This window comes from Apteryx mantelli, chromosome 10 (genome assembly GCF_036417845.1).
Source record: "Apteryx mantelli isolate bAptMan1 chromosome 10, bAptMan1.hap1, whole genome shotgun sequence".
Classification (NCBI taxonomy): domain Eukaryota; kingdom Metazoa; phylum Chordata; class Aves; order Apterygiformes; family Apterygidae; genus Apteryx; species Apteryx mantelli.
Genome location: NC_089987.1, coordinates 21,704,121 through 21,725,262, shown reverse-complemented (window position 1 = coordinate 21,725,262; position 21,142 = coordinate 21,704,121). Strand labels below are relative to the sequence as shown.

The following is a 21,142-nucleotide window of genomic DNA, read 5'->3' as shown; positions in this document are numbered from 1 at the left end:
CTGCTTCCCCGGCGTAGGGGGCTGCCCCAGAGGGGGCCAGTGGCCCCCGAGCCCCTCGCTCCAGCCACAGCCCCAACCGACCTCGAGCTTGCAGGGCCAACGCGCACCCTGCCAAAAGGAGCCATCAACCACCAGGCCGGCTCACCCAGCGCCCCGGGCTCGCGCACGGCTGACGGGGCTGGCAGCCTGCCTGGGGGCACCGATCGTCGCCCCATGTCGAGGCTGGAGCTGGAACAGGATTCCAAGAGGAGGCTGCGGATGCACATGCTAAAGAAGTGCATAGAGATCCATCTGGGAAGCTTCCCCGCCATGGTGCAGCGATCCTGCAAGGTGTCCGTCGGCAGCCGGGTGCGTCCTGTAGCCCCCGCGGCTCTGCACTCCACCACGGCCCCCAAGTACTTCCACACTTCAGAGGCCCAGTTCCTGCCGGAGGAGGCCCGGGAGACCCTGGAGCTCCACATCCGGGAAAAGAGGCTGCAGCAGCAGTGGAGCTTGTCCAGGGAGTCACTGGGAGCACACGTGCCCCAAGCACCGGTCTCAGCCCCCAGACAGCACCCTGAGGAGACCCACGTTCAGCTCCCTGCTCAGCATCCACCCTGCCTTCCCCTGGCCACCGAGCACCACGTGGAGCTGCAGCCTGAGCCCTTCCCTCCGGAGAGGGACGACAACAGCGGTCAGGAAGGAAAGAAGCAGCAAGGGTCGGACACCCCCGGCAGGATGTGGCGCCTGAGCGACAGCAGGGGAGCGGCCATCTACATGGGCCGGCGGCTCTCCCCAAGCCCCAGTGTCATGAGGCGGGCCATCCTCAAGGTCCTGGGGTTACATCGTCTGAGCAAAGGCTCGTTCGATTAAACACAAAGCCCTGGCCAGCATCAGGGCAGCAAGGACAGGTGGAAGAAACCACAGGACCGAAGCCAGGAGGAAGGAGCATGCTGAACCGGCTGCAACCCTAGCCATCGCAGGAGAGCAATTCGGCTGTTGTCCCCGAGGTGAGACCCACCAAGATGGGTCAAGGAAAGAAACTGCTCGCCTTAATCATTACAGAATTCACTGGTAATCACCACCAAGATTAGACGTGTCAGTAGAAAAATAAAATTTCCACTGCTTTCTATCATACAAAGATTTGTTCATGGCTGCTGCAGTTCAATAAAGGGAAGTGCGGAGTCCTGCACCTAGGCAGGAATAACCCTGTGCCCCAGGACAGGCTGGGGGCTGACCTGCTGGAAAGCAGCTCTGCAAAGAAGGACCTGGGAGTCCTGGTGGACAACAAGCTGACCATGAGCCAGCAATGTGCCCTTGCGGCCAAGAAGGCCAATGGTATCCTGGGCTGCATTAGGAAGAGCATTGCCAGCAGGTCAAGGGAGGTGATCCTGCCCCTCTACTCAGCCCTGGGGAGGCCACACCTGGAGTGCTGTGTCCAGTGCTGGGCTCCCCAATACAAGAGAGACATGGAGCTACTGGAGCGAGCGCAGCGAAAGGCTATGAAGGGACTGATGAAGGGACTGGAGCATCTTTCCTATGAGGAGAGGCTGTGAGAGCTGGGACTCTTCAGCCTGGAGAAGAGCAGACTGAGGGGGATCTTATCAATGTGCTTAAGTATCTGCAGGGATGGTGTCAAGAGGATGGGGCCAGGCTCTTTCCAGTGGTGCCCAGCGATAGCCCAAGAGGCAAGAGGCACAAACTGAAACACAGGAAGCTCTGTCTGAACATAAGGAAAACCTTCTTTCCTCTGAGGGTAAGAGAGCACTGGAGCAGGCTGCCCCAAGAGGTTGTGGAGTCTCCATCCTTGGAGATATTCAAAAGCCGTTGGGACACAGTGCTGAGCAATGCACTCTAGGTGACCCTGCTCAAGCAGGGAGGTTGGACCAAGTGATCTCCAGAGGTCCCTTCCGACCCCAACTATCCTGTGATGAACATTTCCGCGCTCCCCCTCCCCCCCCCCCCAAGCACTCGGCCCAGGGTTTGCAAGAGCGCTGGTGGGAAGGAAAGAGTCCAGGGCACGCTCCGTTCGTGTAGTCCAGTTTCTTGTGTTTGCACACCACAGAGATGCAGCGATGGCACCTTTGGGCTGGGTTCGGTGGGGCCATGGCCGTGAGCACCCGCCGGTGGGGCTCTGCCCGGGAGGGGAGCTCGGATCTGGAGCCAGCAGAGAAAGTGGAGCTGATGAGTAACAACTCCCGTTTTCTCAGCAGTCATTCCTCTGCTCGTAACCCAAATCAGATGCAGTTCAGCTGTGGGTTCCTGTTGTTGTTGTTGCCTATTTTTAAATGCTTTGTTTGCCCCTGAGAGATGGCTTGGTCTGTCCATGGAAAAAGAGATGTGACTGTGTTGTTACTAACATATAACGTTTGCTAATAGCGTTGTTTAACTGACAGCTTTTATTTGCAGCTGCCTCGTACAGAGCGCACGTACAGGCTGCGTACATTGATTTTAGAGAGCGAAACACGATGTTTAGCCAATGCCGTGGCCCCAGCGTTCCTGCACGGGGGCTGCGGTGGTGCAGCACGGAGTGAGCGCCGATGAGCACTGCCGCTCACCGGCGTGCATGGGATGCTCCCAGCCCAGGAGAGGGTCGGCATCAAATCCGACCGGAGCCAAAACCAGATCACTGCCTGGGCTCGCTGCCGGGGGCCCCCGAAACAGGCCGGCTTGCTGGGTTTTATGAAGACCGTATGAAGCTCATGCGTCTGGTTGGAGCTCTAGTCTGCTCGTGGGAATCAGATGCATTCAAGCATGTAGCAGGAATTTTGTTTTTGTTTTTTTTCTACAACAACCCCAAACTTCTGCGGTTAGCCGCATTAACAGCGCAATGTCTGTGCTGAATGCTTCGTTTGCACCGCCAGAGACACTGTCTCTCGGGTTAGCCCTTTCTCCAGGGGTGCGAGATCCAGCCGGGCTCTGCGGGAAACGGCTCCGTTTCCTTCCTGCTCGCCCGCTGCCCCGCTGCGGGGCCGGAGGCCGAGGCACACACGTGTCCGGGGGCCACGTGGGCGCAGGTCTGGCCAGCGCAGCCCCACGCTCCGGCCGGGCCGGCAGGGACCGAGCGGCTCTGGCGCCACTGGCTCGGCTGCCGCAGCTGAGAAGGGACATGAGACGGGTCTCGCCCCAGGGGAGGATTTTCTCCACCGCTGCTCTCAAATAAACAGGGAAAAATGAATGCGGGAGAGATGGAAGAGGGGGGAAAACAAACTCGCGGCCAAGGCAGGATGACCCGCTCCGGGGGAACGTTGTGCCAAGCCGGGGTGGCGAAGCTGCTGTTTCAGCAGAGGGGAGGTTAAAATCCCTCTCTCAGCAGGGCCTCGCTGTCGGAGCTTTACTCAGGAGGGAGAAAAGCTGCTGTTTATGGGAAAAATGACTAATCGCAACCAGAAACTAAACAGCGAAGGGCTGAGGTTGCAATGCTGCTGCTCAGGTGACCGCTGGGTGTGGGTGCGAGCTGCTCCTGTCCAAAACGGCTGCTCCCTCCGCTCCCTGCCCGTCCCGTCGCCAAGACCTGCCTTTCCCGGGCTCCGGGGCTGCCGTCCCAGCCCCGTGTCGCGTCTAAGCCGGGAGAGCAGGAGAAATTGCAGCTGCGGTAAAGCAGCATTGGCTCGAGGTTTCTGTGACCTTAACTTTGGATAAAAGAGGTAACACGGTGCAGTGCGGAAATGGGCTAGCGGGTCTAAAAGAAGAAAAAAAAAACAGGAGAAAAAGATGTCATTAGTTTAATTCTGCATATGGTATATATTGCCCCCTGCCCCGAGCTGCAGGGCCAAACTCCCCACCGGGATAGGCAGCTCCGATGCTATTGAAATGCCTCCTCTTGGGTTTGTCCCCACGGGATGCGATGCCAAAAAGTTCATCCGCGAGCGTCTAAAACGGAGCAATCCGTCAGCCTGTTACCGTAAGTGACACGAGTTGTGGCAGCCTGTAAAGCCCTCCGGCCTCCCGCGACTCTCCTGTCGCTCGTGCAGCCCCGCGCTAGCGGACACGTCACGTCGCGTAATGCTGGCGCTAGTCCGTTCCCTTGGCTTCTCGCTCGTTTGTGTTTAATTATGTGCTTATGTTGGGCAATGCTTTGGCCTGGCGCCATCCAGTCCGGACCAGGTTTCTGCCATAGAAATGGATGACGCTTACAGTTACAAGCAGAGTTCACAAAAGCAGACATCTTCCCTGAAATGTTCCGGAGAGATTCTCCCCGGGATGTGCGATCAGTCTGCGCGAACATCTCTGCTCCACGCGGCAGCAAGGCTTCACGCCGGGGGTTTCCGTGGCCCTTCAAGCCTTTCTGACCCTTCTTCAAGCCAACTCTTTGAGTCAAACACTAACTTTGTGCTGCTTTTGCTTCCACACGCTGTTACTGTGTTGCTCGAGGCTGGTGTCCAGAGGAAATCAGTGCCCGAAAGCTGGATGGTTTCTTGGGGAAATGGTCTGATGTGAGGGTGTCCAAGGTGAGGTTTGGTGGTGGGTTGGTGGGTCTGAGCTAGCAGCACCTCAGCATCGTGGGGGAGCCCAGTTATCATGATTCATTGCATCTGCACCCACTGCTCCTGTGGTCTCCCGGGACCTGAGCACGGTCGCAGGTGCTGAGAGCACGCTGTGTAGTGGGAAAAAGGGGGGGGAAATAGGAAAAAAAACACTCCAGGGTCTTGCTGACGCCACAGCCACTGCTGAGCAGGCCAGCACAGAGGGGATGAATATGGCACTGGTCCATCAGCGAGCGCCTGGGAGCTGCCAGGCACCATGCGGAGGGGTGCTCACGCTGCATTCACGCTGTCGTCCCAAATACAGGTACCAGCTCCAGTGGCGCTCCCCATGTTTTCCCAAATAACACTGCTACGCTGGTGACCTTGTTGATACTTTCTGCCTCAGTGAGTCATTCACGAGCTTGTTTTGGTACCTTTGCTCGTGCCACTTACTAATTTCTACTTAATTCTTTCCCACAAGCCTTTGTCCCACACCCTTGTGTTTCAACTGGAAAAACTAGATGCAGCTGGGTGGTTTTCTTCCCCCCCTCAGCTTACTCTCATAGTTTCTGACACAGTGTAATTAGGGCTTTAAATTTTATGTCTGACACCCGTCTAAAGATACCTCCGCAGAGCCACGTCACAGGGGTGACGCACTCCAGCTGGCAGCGCTGGGGGTGGTATTTTTTGAGCAGAGGTATTAAATGGAAAAGTGTTAAAAGTCGGCTTGCCTTGGCCTAGGGAGGCATCAACAACAGTCAAATGATGTAGCCAGGAGCATATTCCCTGTACTGCAGCAGCAGTAAAAGTCTTGGTATCAGCAGAAACGCACGGCTGAAGTGCACGTAGCCAAGGCTGGCGCCATCTCAGCGCGCCGCTTAGCAGGAAGGGCGGATGTGTCCGAATATCAGCAATTGCCAAAAAACACAGCTGGGCAAATTGCCAAAACCAGAGAACGGGCTTTTCGTGTTTCGGCATATGCCTTTTCCCTTCGTCAAGGTAGAAAGCTGAAGTCCTTTTTTTTAGTTGCAGTTCTTTTTGAGAGTTGAAACTTCCCAACGTATTTCACTTGGATGCTATTGCACTGATTATGTGGGACGCAGTGAAGTACATGTGGGTTTATATTATACGAGAAACAATAAAATTTCAGCTAGATTAAAACAAGTATTTCAGTAAATTCTCATCCTCGTACGGATCAGTACAATCCAATTTAATTAAGTGAGCATGTTTTCAATGGAAAAACAGTCTTTTTGGCCAAAGCAAAAGAGTAAGCAGCTCCAGCTGAATCTATCCTGAAAAGTCCCGCTGAAAACGTTCCTCCACGAGAGCAAGCAGCACCGTCCCAGCCAGGCGGACCCGGACCGGTGTGAAGGTCGAGAGGCGGGAGGGCGGTTTTCACGCGGCGTGAGCGAAGCGTGGGGCTGGCTTGTGCTTGCACAGCCATGAACCAGCCGCTGGGGTTTTGCCTCTCCCAGGGGGAACAATTTGCAGTGACAGGAGAAACCGTTTTAAGCCGGTCCGCTCTGCCGTGCAGTGCAGCAGGACGAGGCTGCACCGACGCGTTCGTCAGCTCCGGGCCTGCCGCAGCCCCCGCGGAAACCACCGGGATGCTCAGGGCTGCACAAGGAGCAAGCGGCATTTTTTCCTGCCATGAGCTTACCTCTAAAACAGAGGGGTACACATGTAAAGCCACGCAGGCTGCTGCCTCTGGGAATTGTGTTTCTGGTACGGTCGGCAGTTGGCCTTGAACAGGCCGGGCAGGTGCGGTGCAGATGTTAGCATGGAGGAGAGGCCAAGAAAGGCCTTTCGGTTCCTGCCAGCTATGGAACATGAACGATGTTTTTCTGTTATAATCAAGTCCACACATTCTGCTGACATTTGGGGTGGATATTTTTTGCAACGGTTGGGCAAATTTGCTCCGAAGAGATTTTTTGCAGGCTTGCACTTTCCGCTCCCGCCCTGCAGCTCCCTGCGGATAAATGTCCCGCTGCGATTGCTCCCCCAGGGCCGTCCGCGCCCCTCAGCCGCCTCCGTCTCTGGGTCGCTTCAGCTGTTCTGATCCCTATGCGTGTTCTTGAAAAAAACGGCAGAAACTATCCGAAATACAGTCTTATGATTTGTCTAGACCATGACTTCATCAGTGCATCTATCTAGGGGCGTGATTTTATACAGGAGTAGCAGGATGAGAAAGAAGGTTTTTCTCTCCTCTTTGTGCCTTTGCCTTTAAGGAACTTAAAAAGAATATAGCGCTTTGTTTCCCATAAACCTTTAATACACAAGCGTCTCAAAGCACTTCAGAGAGTAAGAGGTTCTGGAAGTCGTGCAGGAGCTGCGTAAGCAAATGGAAGGGCTCTTAGGGGCCGGGATCAGCCTCCCGGGCTTGGACGCTGGTCCGTTCCCCCGCGAGGCGCTCGGCCCAGCCGCCGGGATTATCGCTTCGCTCGGCGCAGAGCGCGTGGTGCTCTTTAGCACAGACGGCCCCAGAGGGGACGGGAGCTTCGCGTCTCTCCGAAGGACGGCAGCTCCCCGCGAACCGCCGATCCTCTTTACTCACTGCTAGGGGAAGATTTTTCGAAGCAAAAAAACTCCCCAGTTCATTTCTTTTTCCTGGCTTGTCCTCTTACACTATAACGGATGGTCTCGCTGTCAGCGAGTGCTTGTCCCGCTGGCTCTTTCTCCGGCTCACTTCCAGAGGCAGGGAGCAGTACCTGTGCTGCCCGCCCGGCCCCCTCTCCCCACCACGACTTCTGAGCTGGTCAGCCCCCGTCAGCCAAATCCGACGCGGACAGGAGAGGTCTCCAAGCTGTGACGTTCCGCAAGGTACTGGAAAACGAAATGGCGGAAGAGGCGGCCGCCATTTGGAGCCTCTGCGGCAAGAAGGGTCACGGCGCAGGCTCAGCTCCGCTAAGAGACAGCAGAGGGCTCAGGGAGAGGAGACGCGTGGCGGACGAAACCCGCAGGAAACAGGTTTCCCAAGTCCCGCTGCTCTCGGGCGACGTGTCTCTCCCCGTCGGCCCTTTGGGTAGCACTTGTGGTTCCCCTCTGCTCTCCCTCGTAGCGCCTCCCCGACCTCCACGCGTGTTCACGGCACGCGTCCTGTCTCCCCGGGTCAGCGAGCCGGCTCTTCCGTTCAAAGCAAAAGGTGACTGCGGGAAAGAAAACAACGTTCCAAAGTCCTAAAATTTAATTCCTCGTATGTTGTGACCTCTCTGCTTCTTCTGCTCTCCCTTAGGTCTACTGACAAAACCTCTAAAAGAAAAGGCTCGTCTAAAAGCATCTTTTTTCCGCCGTGGTAAAGCTGTCGTACTAAGGGCCTGCCTCCAGGCATTTGAAATCCGGGTCACTGTAAGGTCAGTAAACACCCAGGATCATAAGTAGGTTTTCCAGGAAAGTTTATTAAAAATAAAAAAAGAAACATTTAAGAGAAAGATGTGTCCTTACTGCGGGGGGCAACGACCCTGGGCACCCGCCTGTGGCGCCCTGGGCCTGGCCGCGGCCTCACGGGCCCCAGCGGCCCTGCCCCGAGTTGGCCGTGCCACTTCTTGGTTTTCTTGCAGGGCAGGCGCCTGGTGGGACGTGGCGCGGCGGTGCGGTGAGGGTCTCCCCGCCACGGGGCGGCTGCGGGGCCGGCAGGGTTCCCCCCGCGCCCCCGGCGCCAGGCGGGCCGAGGCAGGGCTCGAACCCGCGGCCTCCCACCTGCCGGGCTGACACCCTCCCCCCTCTCCCACCGCCGTGGGCGGGGCGAGGCCCCCTCCCGCGGCTGCTCCTCCCCTGTCCCCGCCCCCTCAGTGTAGCCACGCCCCTGCTCCCTCCCTCCCGTCGCCCCGCCCCCCCCGCGCGGGCTCGCCTGACGACAGCTGCAAAGCAGTTTTTCAGCAGCCGCAAGTGAGGTGAGTCGCAGCCCCGCAGCGCGGGGGGGAGGGGGGATATAACCCCCCCCTCGGCGGGAAGGGGGTGCTGTCGGTACGTGCGGGCCGAGCGGCGAAGCGGGGCCTGCCCTGCCCTTCCCGCCGGGGGCGGGGGGCCGGGCGGCGGCAGCGGCTCCGGGGGCTCGGTGGCCGGCCGGAAGGGGGGGCGGGGGGGGGAAGGGAAGAGAGGGAACGGGACGGTGGTCGGGAGGGGACAGAAGCAGCGGGTGCGCGCGCGGGGCGGCGGGGGGGGTGGTCGCTATGGTGGGGGCGGCGGGGCCGGGCGGCGGGGCGCGGGGGCCCCGCGGCGCCGCTGTGACTCAGCGCGGGGCGCGGGGCGCGGGGCCCGGTGGGGGCGCTCCCCGCCGCCGCCAGCCTCCGCCGGGCGGGGGCCGCGCTTCGCCCGCTGTGCGGCCGGCGGCCGGCGGGCCCGGGGCGCAGGCCGTGACCCGCCGCCCCGCTCCCCGCGCAGGGCCCCGGCGCAGCGCCTCGGTGACCGGCTGTGCGAGCCCTGGGCCTCGACGCTAGCTGAGCCAATGCTAGATCTGGAAGTGGTGCCCGAGCGGTCTCTGGGGAACGAGCAATGGGAGTTCACCTTGGGTAAGTCCCGCCGGGCGCCGGGGCGCCGCGCTTGGCCTTCCCTCCCGCCGCGGCGCTTTGGGGGCTCCTCGCTCTGCAGCCGCCTCTTTCGCGTTCTGCACGCCGAGCGTGCTGCGAGCTTGCGTGCTCCCTTCCCTTGCCTTCCCTTCCCTTCGCTCGCCTCCTCTTGCCTTGTTATTGCCCTTTTAGACCAGTCTCTCTTTCTTTTTTTTCTTTTTTTTTTCTTAAATAACTCCCCGAAGAGGCGACGCGGATGTATCGATTGTAATCTGAATACCCAGTGTCAGGTGATGTCAGTAGCTCCAACTGTGTAGTAATACTTAGCAGAAATACTGCGCTTTTCTGTTGAAGCCCTTTGTAAATACGAGTGGTTTCATAATTTCTGGGTCGTTGCTGGGTTGCGACATTATAGTGGAGAAAGTGGACTTTTGAGAGATTTTTCCCAGGGTTAGATAACAAGTATTTATCCTTCCAGTGATTCTCTATACCCTTGTTTTGATCTCTCTGAAAGGTGCTTTCCTGTCTGTCATTCCCCTATTTACTGCAGTGAGAAAGAAGGAGGATTTTCTCCCAGCTGATGCAAATTTAGTTGGTGCCCAGCCCAGGGCTCTTAAGCACAGAGCTGAATTTTATCTGGCATAGATTCTTCAAATGATTTTGTTTTTGAGCCTACACTGTTAATCCTTCAAATTTTCAGAAGTTACTATAGCTATCCTAATTTTCACGTGATTGTTTTGAATTTCAGCATTTGACTCCTTTTGTTGAAGTTTTTCATCTTTGCTGTTGCTCTGTCTGAAGCACAGTTAACTGTAATAGTAAGATGGCTAAGGTAAATGGGGCTCTGGGTGGCAGCCGTTTGTATCTGCCAGAACTCGAGTTACACTTTTATTGCTACTGCTGTTGTTGTCCCCCGTGATAGTAGGGGGACAGGCTCTTGGATAAAAAACATGCTCTGTGACCAGGCTCCGTCAACTTTAGTTGCACCAAAGGAGCAGTTACAGAGTTCTTGATATGAAACCCATCAGACACAAATAGCTGTTTACACTCGTGTGAATTCAGAATCAAGTTCAACTTGATGGGTAATGGGAGTGTTAGAAAGGCTGTTGGAGGCTAATTATAGTACCTCAGGTCCCACCCTTTGAAGTCTTGGTGATCTCCTTATGCCGCTAACATGTTACTGTGCTCCCTCAACTCTGCATGACCTTCTGTGATCCTTTATTATCTGTATTACCTGAAAATAAATCTCAAATTCTATGCCCTAACCATGGTTTTAAGTATGTAGTGGCTCTCCCTCCCCATCCCCCTATTCTCCTTATAAAAAGAAAAAGATAATTTTTTTCTTCAAGAATCCTGCTAATGCAATCTTATGATTAAAATTATATACTGTGTCTATGTATATGTGTACACACACATGCGCATAGATGTGAGAGAGAGGAAGCTCAGCTGTAATTCTTGGAGTAAACATAGCCACCACGTGACATGTCTAATATATAATTAGCATGACCTGCTTGTATAGAGCAAAGGACTGACGAGGTATTAGGATACTTAACTTTGTCCTATGCTAACAGTACTGTATGAAAATTCTCAAGCTGGTTCAGCCACGCTGGTGGTAGCAAGGGTGGAAGCCTTAGTATAAATGGGATTCTGGCTGCCAGGGATATACTACTCATCATTTGTTTAGGTCTGCTCTTAGCAGAACTAATGGGAGCGTTCTTGAGCTGCTGCTGACTCTGGCCTCCAGTCCTGTACCCACAATGGAGATGACCGAGGGGAAATGCCAGGAAAATTTTTTACATGAGTTTTTGGATTCTGTTTCTGGCTCCAGCATTAACTCACGATGTGACCAGAGCATAAAAAATTTAACCAGGCTGAGTTTTGTGTTCAATTAGATACCTGTGTCACTGTCACCTCTGAGGCTACATTCCTGGAGTTTTAAAGAGGGAGAACAATTAAATACTTATTTTGTACTGCCTGTAGCTGTGTTATTAGCAGTAGACACACTTACAGTTTCTAAGACACATTTATGTTTCTTTTGCTTTTTATACTTTCCTTTCCTATTAAGTTTCACTCCTTTTTTATTTAATGCATTATGAGACCTCTCGCATTGTTATGTTGTGTTTTTTTTTAATTATTCTTTGTTCACTTGTCTGCTCCTCCCCCTCAAGACACATAGTCAAAGAGCTAAAACTTCAAGACATGTTGTTCGCGACCAGGGTATGTCAGAGGAGTATCTTGTATCACTCCAGCATTCGGAGAAAGGGAATGCCTGTGACAGCAGAGTACTAGAACTGAACTTTGTAGGCTTTATTTGCAATGGCTCAGTTTGGCTGACTGTCTGGTATGTTGGAAACCATGTTCACTTCCCAGTTCCCCCAACTGGTAAGGGAGAAAAAGCCTTCTTTGTCTTCTTTGACTGCAAAGACTGCCGACTGCTGAGGAAAAGGTGGTGTTTGCACATGTGTGCATGAGAAGGGTGGAGAAAAATAACCTTGTTTCTTTGCTCCTTCTTTGGCTGTCTACTAGTGGAGGCAAAGGGAGGATATTGGCTCTTCCACCTATGTTTTAGGTTCTTTGAACTATTTTTGGAGAACTTAGGTTGCTATTCATAGCTTTGCTAAGCAGTCACCTAGTAAAATCTGCTTGATTCTCATTCACAGAAAGCTGAATAAAATCAGTCCGTGTCCGTTTGCTTGCTGCTTGAGAAAGCTCTGAGTAAGAGAGTCATGGGAGCTATCTGTTTCCACACTCAGGAACCCAAGATTGCATCAGTTTACACCAGGCTACAAACTGGACTTGGTGTCTGTGTGTACTTCTCTAACCACACGCATTTTTATCGAAACATTGCCTCCTGTGGCAATTGCTATGGGCATATGGGTTCTGTAAGCTTGTTTGCTTGGTTTGCTCAAGCCTATGCTACTTGTTCTCGGCTTTGAGAATGTATTTTGAGCACCTAACTATTAAAAAGTACTCTGGATTTTATGCTTTAAATAACTTTTGCTTTTTTTCTAATCATAGTTTTTACTAGGTTATGAGATATGTACAATTCACAGGAGCATCTCTGATCTTAACTTCACGCAGTTATTTATGCTTCTGTTCAATTTTGAAAATATCATCTGCTACATAATAATTGTCTACTCAAAACACGCTCAGACTCAGCTGCTTAGACTGTAAGGCAGCTGCTATTTCCTAGATAATAGGAAACAGTGCTGCTTTATTGTGTGGCTCTGTGCATTTTAATTGTATTAGTGTTATTACAAATTCAGAAAGAATACTTATTTTATCATCGTGTGCTTTGTAATTTCTAGTCACAAAAATTGTTTTTCATGTTAAATCCTCGAAACCATGCATGTGTGTATATATATGTATATATATCTTTATATACACACACATAGACATTACCTGCAGTACCAAGCCCCCTTCCCATTTTATATATATATGTATAAAAGGTGCTTGGGAACATGATGTACAGTCTGTGTTTGAGACATGTAGCTAGTAACTAAAAATTTGAATACCTGAACTATCTTTAAATAAAAATGTAGGTTCCATAGTAAACTTTCCTAACAAGGGCGATTTGTTTAATGTTTAAAAACTAGAAATAGAGAAGAAAAAAGGGAGGAATGTACATAAAATGTCAAATAGCTGAATCTAAGTCGACTTGCAGAAATTAATATGGAAGCAAAACTTCAAAATTAGGAGCTCATGATCTCTCTTTATAAATGCCAAATTTGAATCCAGGAACATGATCACATTTCATTTGGAAAGGCAACAAAGGTTTCAACAGTGTGAAAAAGGATGAGAGGACATGGTGCTGTTCTTCCTGCAGAATCGGCCGGTTTACACCATACCCCAAATTGTACAGATGTAAAGATAACATGTAGACTATAAAGAATATTCTCTAAAGTTGTGTTAGAAGGTGGATAGTAATAATGTGTTATTTCAATGAGAGCAAATTGTGTAATATGTATTTCATAACTTGTTCTTCTTTGTCAAAGCTGTCAACTTTGTTCAGTTGCTCTTAGAAAATCCATGTGTATACATTGAAGAAACAGTGTAAACTGAAAATATAAAATTCACCCTTCTATTAAGTCTAAGCAGAATCATTACTCCATTTTTATATATATATTTTTTTACTGCATTCAATGACTCAGATTATTAGTCTTGACCAAAGCATATGCTATAAAGTGTGACCCAGGTGCCTACTGAATGTGTATAAGAATGCTCATCAACTCAAGTGGCTTTTGCTACAGCCTATTTTATAAATTATTGGATTTTTGACCTTCCCTCAAAAGCAGAAAATTCTGCATGTGGATTACAGAAAGATCTGTGCTTTTCCTACCTCAACCTTGCTATTTAATGTTGTTGCTAGAGATTATTTTCTTTCATATATGTGCCTAACAAGCTGGTGGGTAAACAATGTTTTTCTTGTTCCAGAAAACAGGTTTGTGCTGCTAGCGTGAGTCAAGGAGGTTTTTGTCGGTTGCCTACCTTTGTGCTGCAATTCACTGTTTGCTGATGAGGACTCTGTTACCACATCTGTAACCTTTCTGTCAAAAAATACTGTTAGCTATGTCTCTGAATTGGAGCAATACGCCTGTTTTTATTTACAGGAATGCCGTTGGCTCAGGCTGTAGCAATTCTTCAGAAACACTGTCGCATTATCAAAAACGTCCAGGTTCTGTACAGTGAGCAGGTGAGTAGCAAATGGTCTGGTCAAGTCATTCAGCTAATTGTGCCCAAGTATTAAGGTATAATGGGTATACTGATACTATGTCATGCTGACATACTCTACAAATTGCGGAGCTGCTTGAAGTTGAATAACACCAAATAATTGCCACCCCATGAAAGATGTGGCTTTTATAACACTTTCCCATCACGAGTAATAATCCTCAACGCAGTGCAGTGATTTAACAGGTATCAGTCTTGTATATGTGGTGCTGTGGTAGTACTGTTTTTTTTCTTTAAGAAAGGAAATGTTCTGCAATTAGCTGGATGATTTAATTCTAATCTTTTTACATCATTGTTGTCAAGTGTTGCACTATTTTGGGGGTACTGAATCACTCGTTACTTTCTGCTTTCATGTTTGATTCAGTGGTGATGAGTCCGCTGAAAATGCTGCCACACTTCCTCTCTGGGTCTGAAATTCTGTCTGAAAAGTAGATGCGGTCATTTAAATCAGCTAGATGTTTTAATCATCCTTCATGATTAAAACAACACTGTTGCATTAGTTGCTAATACTTTTGAGTTCCATCAAAAACGAGACTAGAAGTGAAACCTTTCTGCTAGATCGAACAAAGTGTGTTGTATATCCACCTTTATTGTGAAGGAAGTAGAAGGGAAGAGGAGATGGAGCAAAGCAGACCTGTGGCTCTCCAAGTGTGAATTATGTGAAATGCATGTTAATCGGAAGATGGGGTTTGTATATTGTAGATTACAGATCTTTGTATCAGGGAAAAGGCAAAGTCTGGCAGAATTTAATTTTGTATCAAAATACTGATAGAGGTCTTATCCATTTGCAGAGAGTAGCAAATGACTAAGGAGCAAGCTCAACTCTGGGGTTTGCTGCCAGATACATATTTCATCTAATTAAATGTTACATTTTTTTAATTATGTAGATTTATGGCTTTCATGATGACTGAATATTTACTTTGCAAATTGAAAATGTAACTCCTGGAATTTAATATGTAGAGCCATCCGTTTGGCAGTGAATGCATCCCTTGTTTTTTCTACTACTATTTTTTTTTTCTCTCCAGCTTTTCTGATTACAGTGCATTCCAGAATAATTTCTAGGTTTGTTTAGATAAATAATGAGATTCCCATTTCTCTGTGTTATGGAATGACAGAAGGATTAACGGTCCAGTGCTAGAAAGCATGGTACACCACTGCTGGGCTTTTTAGGCCTCTGAAAGGTATATTTTGCTTGACTGTGTACACTTAAGAACAAAGGAATTTGTTTTTATTGTATCTGTAGGGTTTTTTTAGCTTTCTCCCCAAGCTGTAATAAATACAAAGATGCTTTTAGCATCTGTATAATCCAACAAAATAGAAGATCTCAATTTTGTGGAATAGATGTGTTGATGTTTTTCCCATATATCATGCCTGATATCAGAGCCATTACTTCCACACACCGTGCAGGGCCTGCAGTTGATTCTGGCTGTCTGCTCATGCTCGTGCAGAACATCACATACTTTGTTAACAGTTGGGCCCAAAGCATTGCTGGTGCAGTGCTGAGAAGATTCAAACCTTTAAACTTTGTCTAGCACAACTTGCATATACCTGAACTATACCTGAACAGCCGTCTTTCCTCTTTGGGTTCTAAAAGAATGTGTTTGAGCATAGTGATCAAATGTCATGTAAAGCTGTTGCATCTAAAGTACTGAATCTTTGATTCTGGAACTCCAGCAGCAAGTATTTCCTTTCAAACATGTATATATGACAGTTAAATGCAATTAGATCTGCCCACAGCTCCCTTTTTCACTTGCCATAAATGGGATGCCTAAACTGTGCCAAAAAACCCTTAATGAACCAATTTCTGTGACAAGTGTTTTAGCTCCTATTTTTGGTTAGTTTAAATGGAGTACTTTAATTGGCATTTATACCCTTTCCTAAATCCATTCCTCTGGAACTGTATCAATGGGACTGTGATGGTGATAGGGTGGGTTGTTGTTGTCCCCCCCCGTAGCTTTGTGCAGAGCAGTATTATAACTGCACATTTGAATTTCTTCCCTTAGGAATGAGACTCCCAATTCTTTCTGACATCTTCCTCTCGCATTTGAAGTTCTTTTTTGTACATTAATAGTCACATGAGCTTCACATGTGCCCTTGAAACTCTTCTTCTGTTATAAACTCTGCCAGCATAGAATAGAAGCTCTGGGCTGTAATAATTGTCAAGCTTTTCCTCAGGTGGCTTTTTTCTCTCTTTTCCAGACACTCAAAGGTACTTGTTGTGTTCTCGTTAGTTTTGGAATAACTTTATTAAAACCCTGCTGAGAAGCCAGTGAGATGTAGAGCATATCCCATATCAGAAAAGTTGTGTTGGTGTATATTTTTAATGTAACGCAACACATGTTCTTTGCTGTGTCTGTAGCCTTTCTACGTTAGTTTCATAAAGGAGTCAAACAGACTCTGAGTCAACATCAGACCATTTCCTCAGGCTCATGGTTGTAGCGCAGTGCTGCTTCTACTCTAAACAGTGTTGTAACAGAAGTTCACCAGCAAAAGTGAAGTATTGATGCCACTGTGCAAGGTACTGTAAAGATTTCATTTAGAATAATGCCTACAAGTCTGATCACCGGTGCTCAAGAAAGATGAGCTCAAACTGAACCAGCTTCAGAAAAAGCTGCTGGAGTGATTAAGGGGAATGGGAAATCTGCAGTGCAGGAGATAGCTAAGTCAAAACAAGCTGCAGGGCTTTCAGTGTGAAGTGCAGAATCTGCTTACTAAATACATGATTTGGGGGGGGATGCGAGTCACACCTGAAAAGGCACAGAGGGTATCAGGGCTAGATGACAGTGTTGACATGAGAACAAAGAGGTATGATTGTCAGTGACTAAATTTAGGATGGAAATTAAAATTTTTGACTATCAAAACACAGACCTTCTCCTAGTGGAGCGAAGCAGGGAGTAGCTGTTTTTGAGATAGCTCATGCTTAATTCATAAAAAGGGCTGTATGATGTGGTTGCTTACATTAGAAGCCTGAATGTGCCCCAGATGTCCCATTCTAGTTGCCTTTTGCCAGATAACTGCTTGGTGCAGTTTTAGGGCATGCATGTTGTTGCCTGCCTGTTGTTCGGCTTTTTTCTTCTTTGAGGGGACAGTTGTGGAAGATAGTGCTTACAAAGCAGATGTGCTTGAGATGGTGCCTCATCAAATAGGACCAGCTGACTGTGTATGCATGGATTGTACTGCAGCTTCCCCAGTGTCGCAGAAGATGGAGATGGCATAAAGCCTATCCAGATGCCAGTGGAGCCAAGGGAATGTCTCCTGTTGGCTCCAGCAGACTGCAAATTAAGCCTTTAGTTGTTATGATTCACAGTAACTAAGGAAACCTAAATTCACAACCCAAGACTCAGAAGCCTTCCTTTTTAGGCCTGAAAAGGAGCGTGACACCCTTTGGTATTTGAAGTGGAGTGCCCTCTCGCCATCCTTTTGTCAAGTATGTGCTTGGTTCTGGTGAGAGACTTTGAGAGGGGCTGTTATTTTTGTGTGCCAGGAATGCACCAGACAGTCCCTACATGATGGCTCTGTATGAGCCATCCGTGTCTTTTTTCCTGTTCAAGTAATGGCCAGCGACTCTTCTGGGGAGTTCTTGCAGAGTGCAGATCTTACAAGGGCACTTCTTTTTATAAGAAAACTGACGGGGTTGGGAGCTTTGGCCAAATGTATTTTCATTATGCTTATTCATTGAATAAACAATTGTTTTCTGAGGCAGTGTTGTTTTTCCCAAATAGCTAGTTTACACAATGGTGCTTATCTTAACAAAGAAGCCTTGAAGTTAAAAGCTTAACAGCTTTTTTTTTTATTTTACAGTCACCTCTTAGCCATGACCTCATCCTTAACCTGACTCAGGATGGAATCAAACTGCTGTTTGATGCTTTCAATCAGAGACTTAAGGTAAAACACCCTCCCTGCAAACAAAATGAGGATATGTTGTCACTTAATACGCTGTAATTACTGTACGGTCTTTTTTATACATTTAATTTGCCATATTTAGTGCTCTCTTTAAGATAAAGAGCTGCATGTCCTTGAGGATTAAATCTTGATTTATAGGATTAAGATGCTTTAACATTCTACTGAGGACTACAAGAATACCTTAGGAGTATAATGCTCCAGTGTCATCTCTCTTCCCCATCTTATCTCATATTGTAGCATACACTGAGGAAGGCCCTTACTAAAGCTAAGCTCAGGGTTTGAAATCAGCTTATCAGTTAATGCAAACTGGATAGTGGTGGTTGCTGTTGTTGTTTTTCCCCCAAGTTGTTCTTTTAGTGGTGCTGCCATCTTATTTCTGGAAGTAAACTTCTTCCTTCTTCCTATTCTTAGTTTTCAGTTGTTACATTCATAGAATACTTGTATGGCCTTGAGCGTATGATTTCTCCCAGGAGGTCAAATCCTGGCCTATTTTGAGCAGACGTCTCCTGCACCGACTTCAGTTCGTTCTAGGTTAGCTTTTATCCCAGTGAACCAGGTCCTCAGCCCAGCAATGCCACCTTAGTGCTTTTAGAAGACTGGGTGCTGAGCTGCCTCTCTGGGATGCTTTATGTGGTTAGGATGTGAAATAGAGGGCAGGCTGCTCACTAACCTCCCGTGGCATTTGTTCCCAAAAAATCTGTTATGGAAGGATACAGTTCTGCATCCGAAATGGGCTACTGTGGGACTCTGTAGAGATATGAGTAGGTCAGTACAAAATTGAAAAATGCTTTCTTAACTGAAACACTTTAAAATATCTATGTGTAACTTCTTAGTTATTCAGGGTGGTCGCAAATTCAGATTTTCACAAGTGACTGACTGTGTCGAACCGTTGTGAGTGGGGTTCTCATGTGGACTGCACACATTGCACTGTGCCCCAAGTCTAATTTCTAGTGCGCAGGTGTTGACTGGGCAAACTGTGTGAGGGTGTGCTGCTCTGACTGGGCAAACTGTGTGAGGGTGTGCTGCTCTAACTGCCATGCTATTTGGCATTCTGCTTTTGAAAGCAGAACTGTGAAGCTAAATTTGATGCTTAAAAAAATAAACAAAAACCCCACAATGTTTACCCCTTAGGTAAGTCTGGAATATGGTGTTCATATCCATATTTTCAACCATTGGAAGAGTGATAGATGAAGCCTTGTTCATGTTACTCGGTCATGTCTCCGGTGAAAACAACAAAACTTTGCTCTCCAAAATGTCAGCTGGGTACTTTATCGCAAAAATCACTTTAAGGATGTGGCAGTGTGAAACTTGAGCCCTTCCTATACTTAAATGTATATATAAAATTGTTAAGTAGCAACCCAAATTAATAGTTATCACAAATACTTATTTCTCTTTAGTAGTAACCTATGATGCCATGTTACATTCATATTTTTCTTTTTCAAGGTTTTTTTTATATTAACTATAAAAATAAACATTTTGCAGAATAGTTTTCAACTCAAATTGAGCTCAAATGGGGGGAAGCTGAGCATTTTTTTTGTGCCAGATTTTAGTTTGTAATGACTTATGGAAGTTTCTGTTCATAAAGGAATATTTGAAATAGTGGGATTCTCATTTTTCTTGAGACCTAGAACTTTTGGTGGCTCAGATTGTTCACATGAATGTAGGATTTTTAAGAAAATATTTTTGAAATTCTGTTTGTCAGATGGATCTTTACCACTGAAAGTTACACCCACTGTAGAAATTCTTTCATATACATGTATGTATATAAAAATGTTTAAGGAGACAACTTGAAACCGACAGAGTCACTTCAAGTGCGTGACAGAACAAGCAACACAATAGTAGACCAAACTGTCTGTTTGGGTATAGAGTGGTTTAGTGGTCTAGAGAGATCTCTTTTTTTGTTTTGTTTTCAGCTGTGAAAACTAAAGCTGTATAAATGCATGGTGTGTTGCAAAAACTTCACTTGTACTTGCAAAACTGTTCAGAAAGCTTTATGGAAACAATTCTGTGAGATCACCTCAGGAGTGAGCAGCGAGCCTTGTTGCAGAACAGCGTAGGTGGAGAGGCAGCAGTGCCTGTTTTCGAAGACGGTGTGACTCTGTTTTCAGTGTTGCTCAGCAGCAGCAAAACTGGAAAAATCAATCCCCCCTGCCTTATTTTAAACACTGTTGCTACTGGAGTTGGTTGTGAAAAAGAGATTGAAATAAAGGCTACTACAAGTGAAAGCCTTATAGCCCCTAAGAAGGTGCCACAGGGATAACTCCACAGCAATATTCCTGAAAAGTTCTGTCCCCCTCTGCAGGAGCGGGGGGAAAGCTTGTGCATACTCTCTCTACTTGCCTTCAACAGCCAAAATAATGCAAGAGATGTTACGCTATTAGCCTGAAGCTAAAGTGAAAGAGTAAATCCTGGACCAAGTCCTAAAACCATAATTTTACCATGAATTTTAACAATAATCTCTTCAGCGTACATTCTCTCTCTCAGGTGGAGAAAGAGTTAGATTTCAGTGTTGTTCCATTATTGCTGGTTAGTAGGTACTTGAACATTTCTGAGTCATACTAAGCAGTAATTAAGATGGTCATTGTAGCAAAACATCAGCTTTTAACTCATTTAAACCAACTGCCTTTTGGTTGTGTGGTAGGTTCATTGCTGAATGTTCCTTAGCCTTCACACTTGCTGCTCCTCTGCACTTAGGAAGAGCCACCATAGTACTCTAATCAGTGCAGCTTCTGTAGTTTAAAAAATAAATCCTATCATAATGTTCCAGTCTACTGCAGTATTTCTTCAGTGTGTTTGTCTGTCTTGATTGTTTTGAGGCCTTTTGTCTATTTTAAACTTTGCTAAATTGTGCTTTTTTTCCCCCTGCTTTTGTGGTTGGTAAAAAGAACTGTTGACGTGAATAGATCTTCAGTCTGGGTTGTGGGAAGAGGGCTCATGGCAAATTGGTGCCTGTTGGCTGCTGTCCGTGTGTTTCTCATGTGGGACCTTATTTGCGCAATATACTATTCTTAGTTAACTGTTCTGTCTGTTCTTCAGTCCCGTTCCACCGCTGCCATGTGTTTTAGCCAGGTGTGTTCCAGCAGAACTTGTGGAGAGTACCTGATACTCTAATAGTTGCAGCAAAGCTAGCTCTGTATGGGGGGTGATTTTTCTCTCTTTTCAGAAACACTTTGGGCAGGGGGGAGAAAAGGACATGCAGTGTTAATTTAAAGGGGGGGGGGGGGGATAAAATCATTCCTAGCTTTCCATAAATGTGGCCTTTTCTTTAGCAAGCTGTGCAGTAAAGGAAATCTGGACATGTCAAACTGCATTTGAATTCAAAAACTGGATAACTAGTGTTTTTTCTTTTTTTTTTCCCTAAGAAGCATAATTTAAAGTATGTATATGAAGAAGAAATATTTGTTTGCTCTTCTTTATGTTGGCTTTGCCAAACTGTTATTCTGTTGCTTGTTTTGTGCTGTGCTTGATGCTTGTATCCTGAAGTGTGTGGCCTTTCTAAGCAGGCCAGAAGTGCTTCAGAAAACTCTTCTAACTCTTTATGAGTCAACAGCGTACCATTAA

At 47.7% G+C, this 21,142-nt stretch overlaps 1 protein-coding gene across 8 annotated transcripts in view; it reads left to right on the top strand.

Annotated features, from left to right (window-relative positions):
* Positions 1-8,293: 8,293 nt before the first annotated feature.
* The window catches only part of PHAF1 (phagosome assembly factor 1), a 36,956-nt gene continuing 24,107 nt past the window's right edge, over positions 8,294-21,142 (top strand). For 7 of the 8 annotated variants that reach the window (XM_067302659.1, XM_067302658.1, XM_067302657.1 and 4 more), the window contains exons 1-4: positions 8,294-8,335; positions 8,826-8,953; positions 13,561-13,643; positions 17,480-17,563. In XM_067302659.1, coding sequence (XP_067158760.1) covers positions 8,890-8,953; positions 13,561-13,643; positions 17,480-17,563 — 231 coding nt within the window. In that variant the 5' untranslated portion in view covers positions 8,294-8,335; positions 8,826-8,889. Of the gene's footprint in view, positions 8,336-8,376; positions 8,409-8,825; positions 8,954-13,560; positions 13,644-17,479; positions 17,564-21,142 lie in introns of those variants that run through there. The other variant, XM_067302653.1, reaches the window with a different exon arrangement.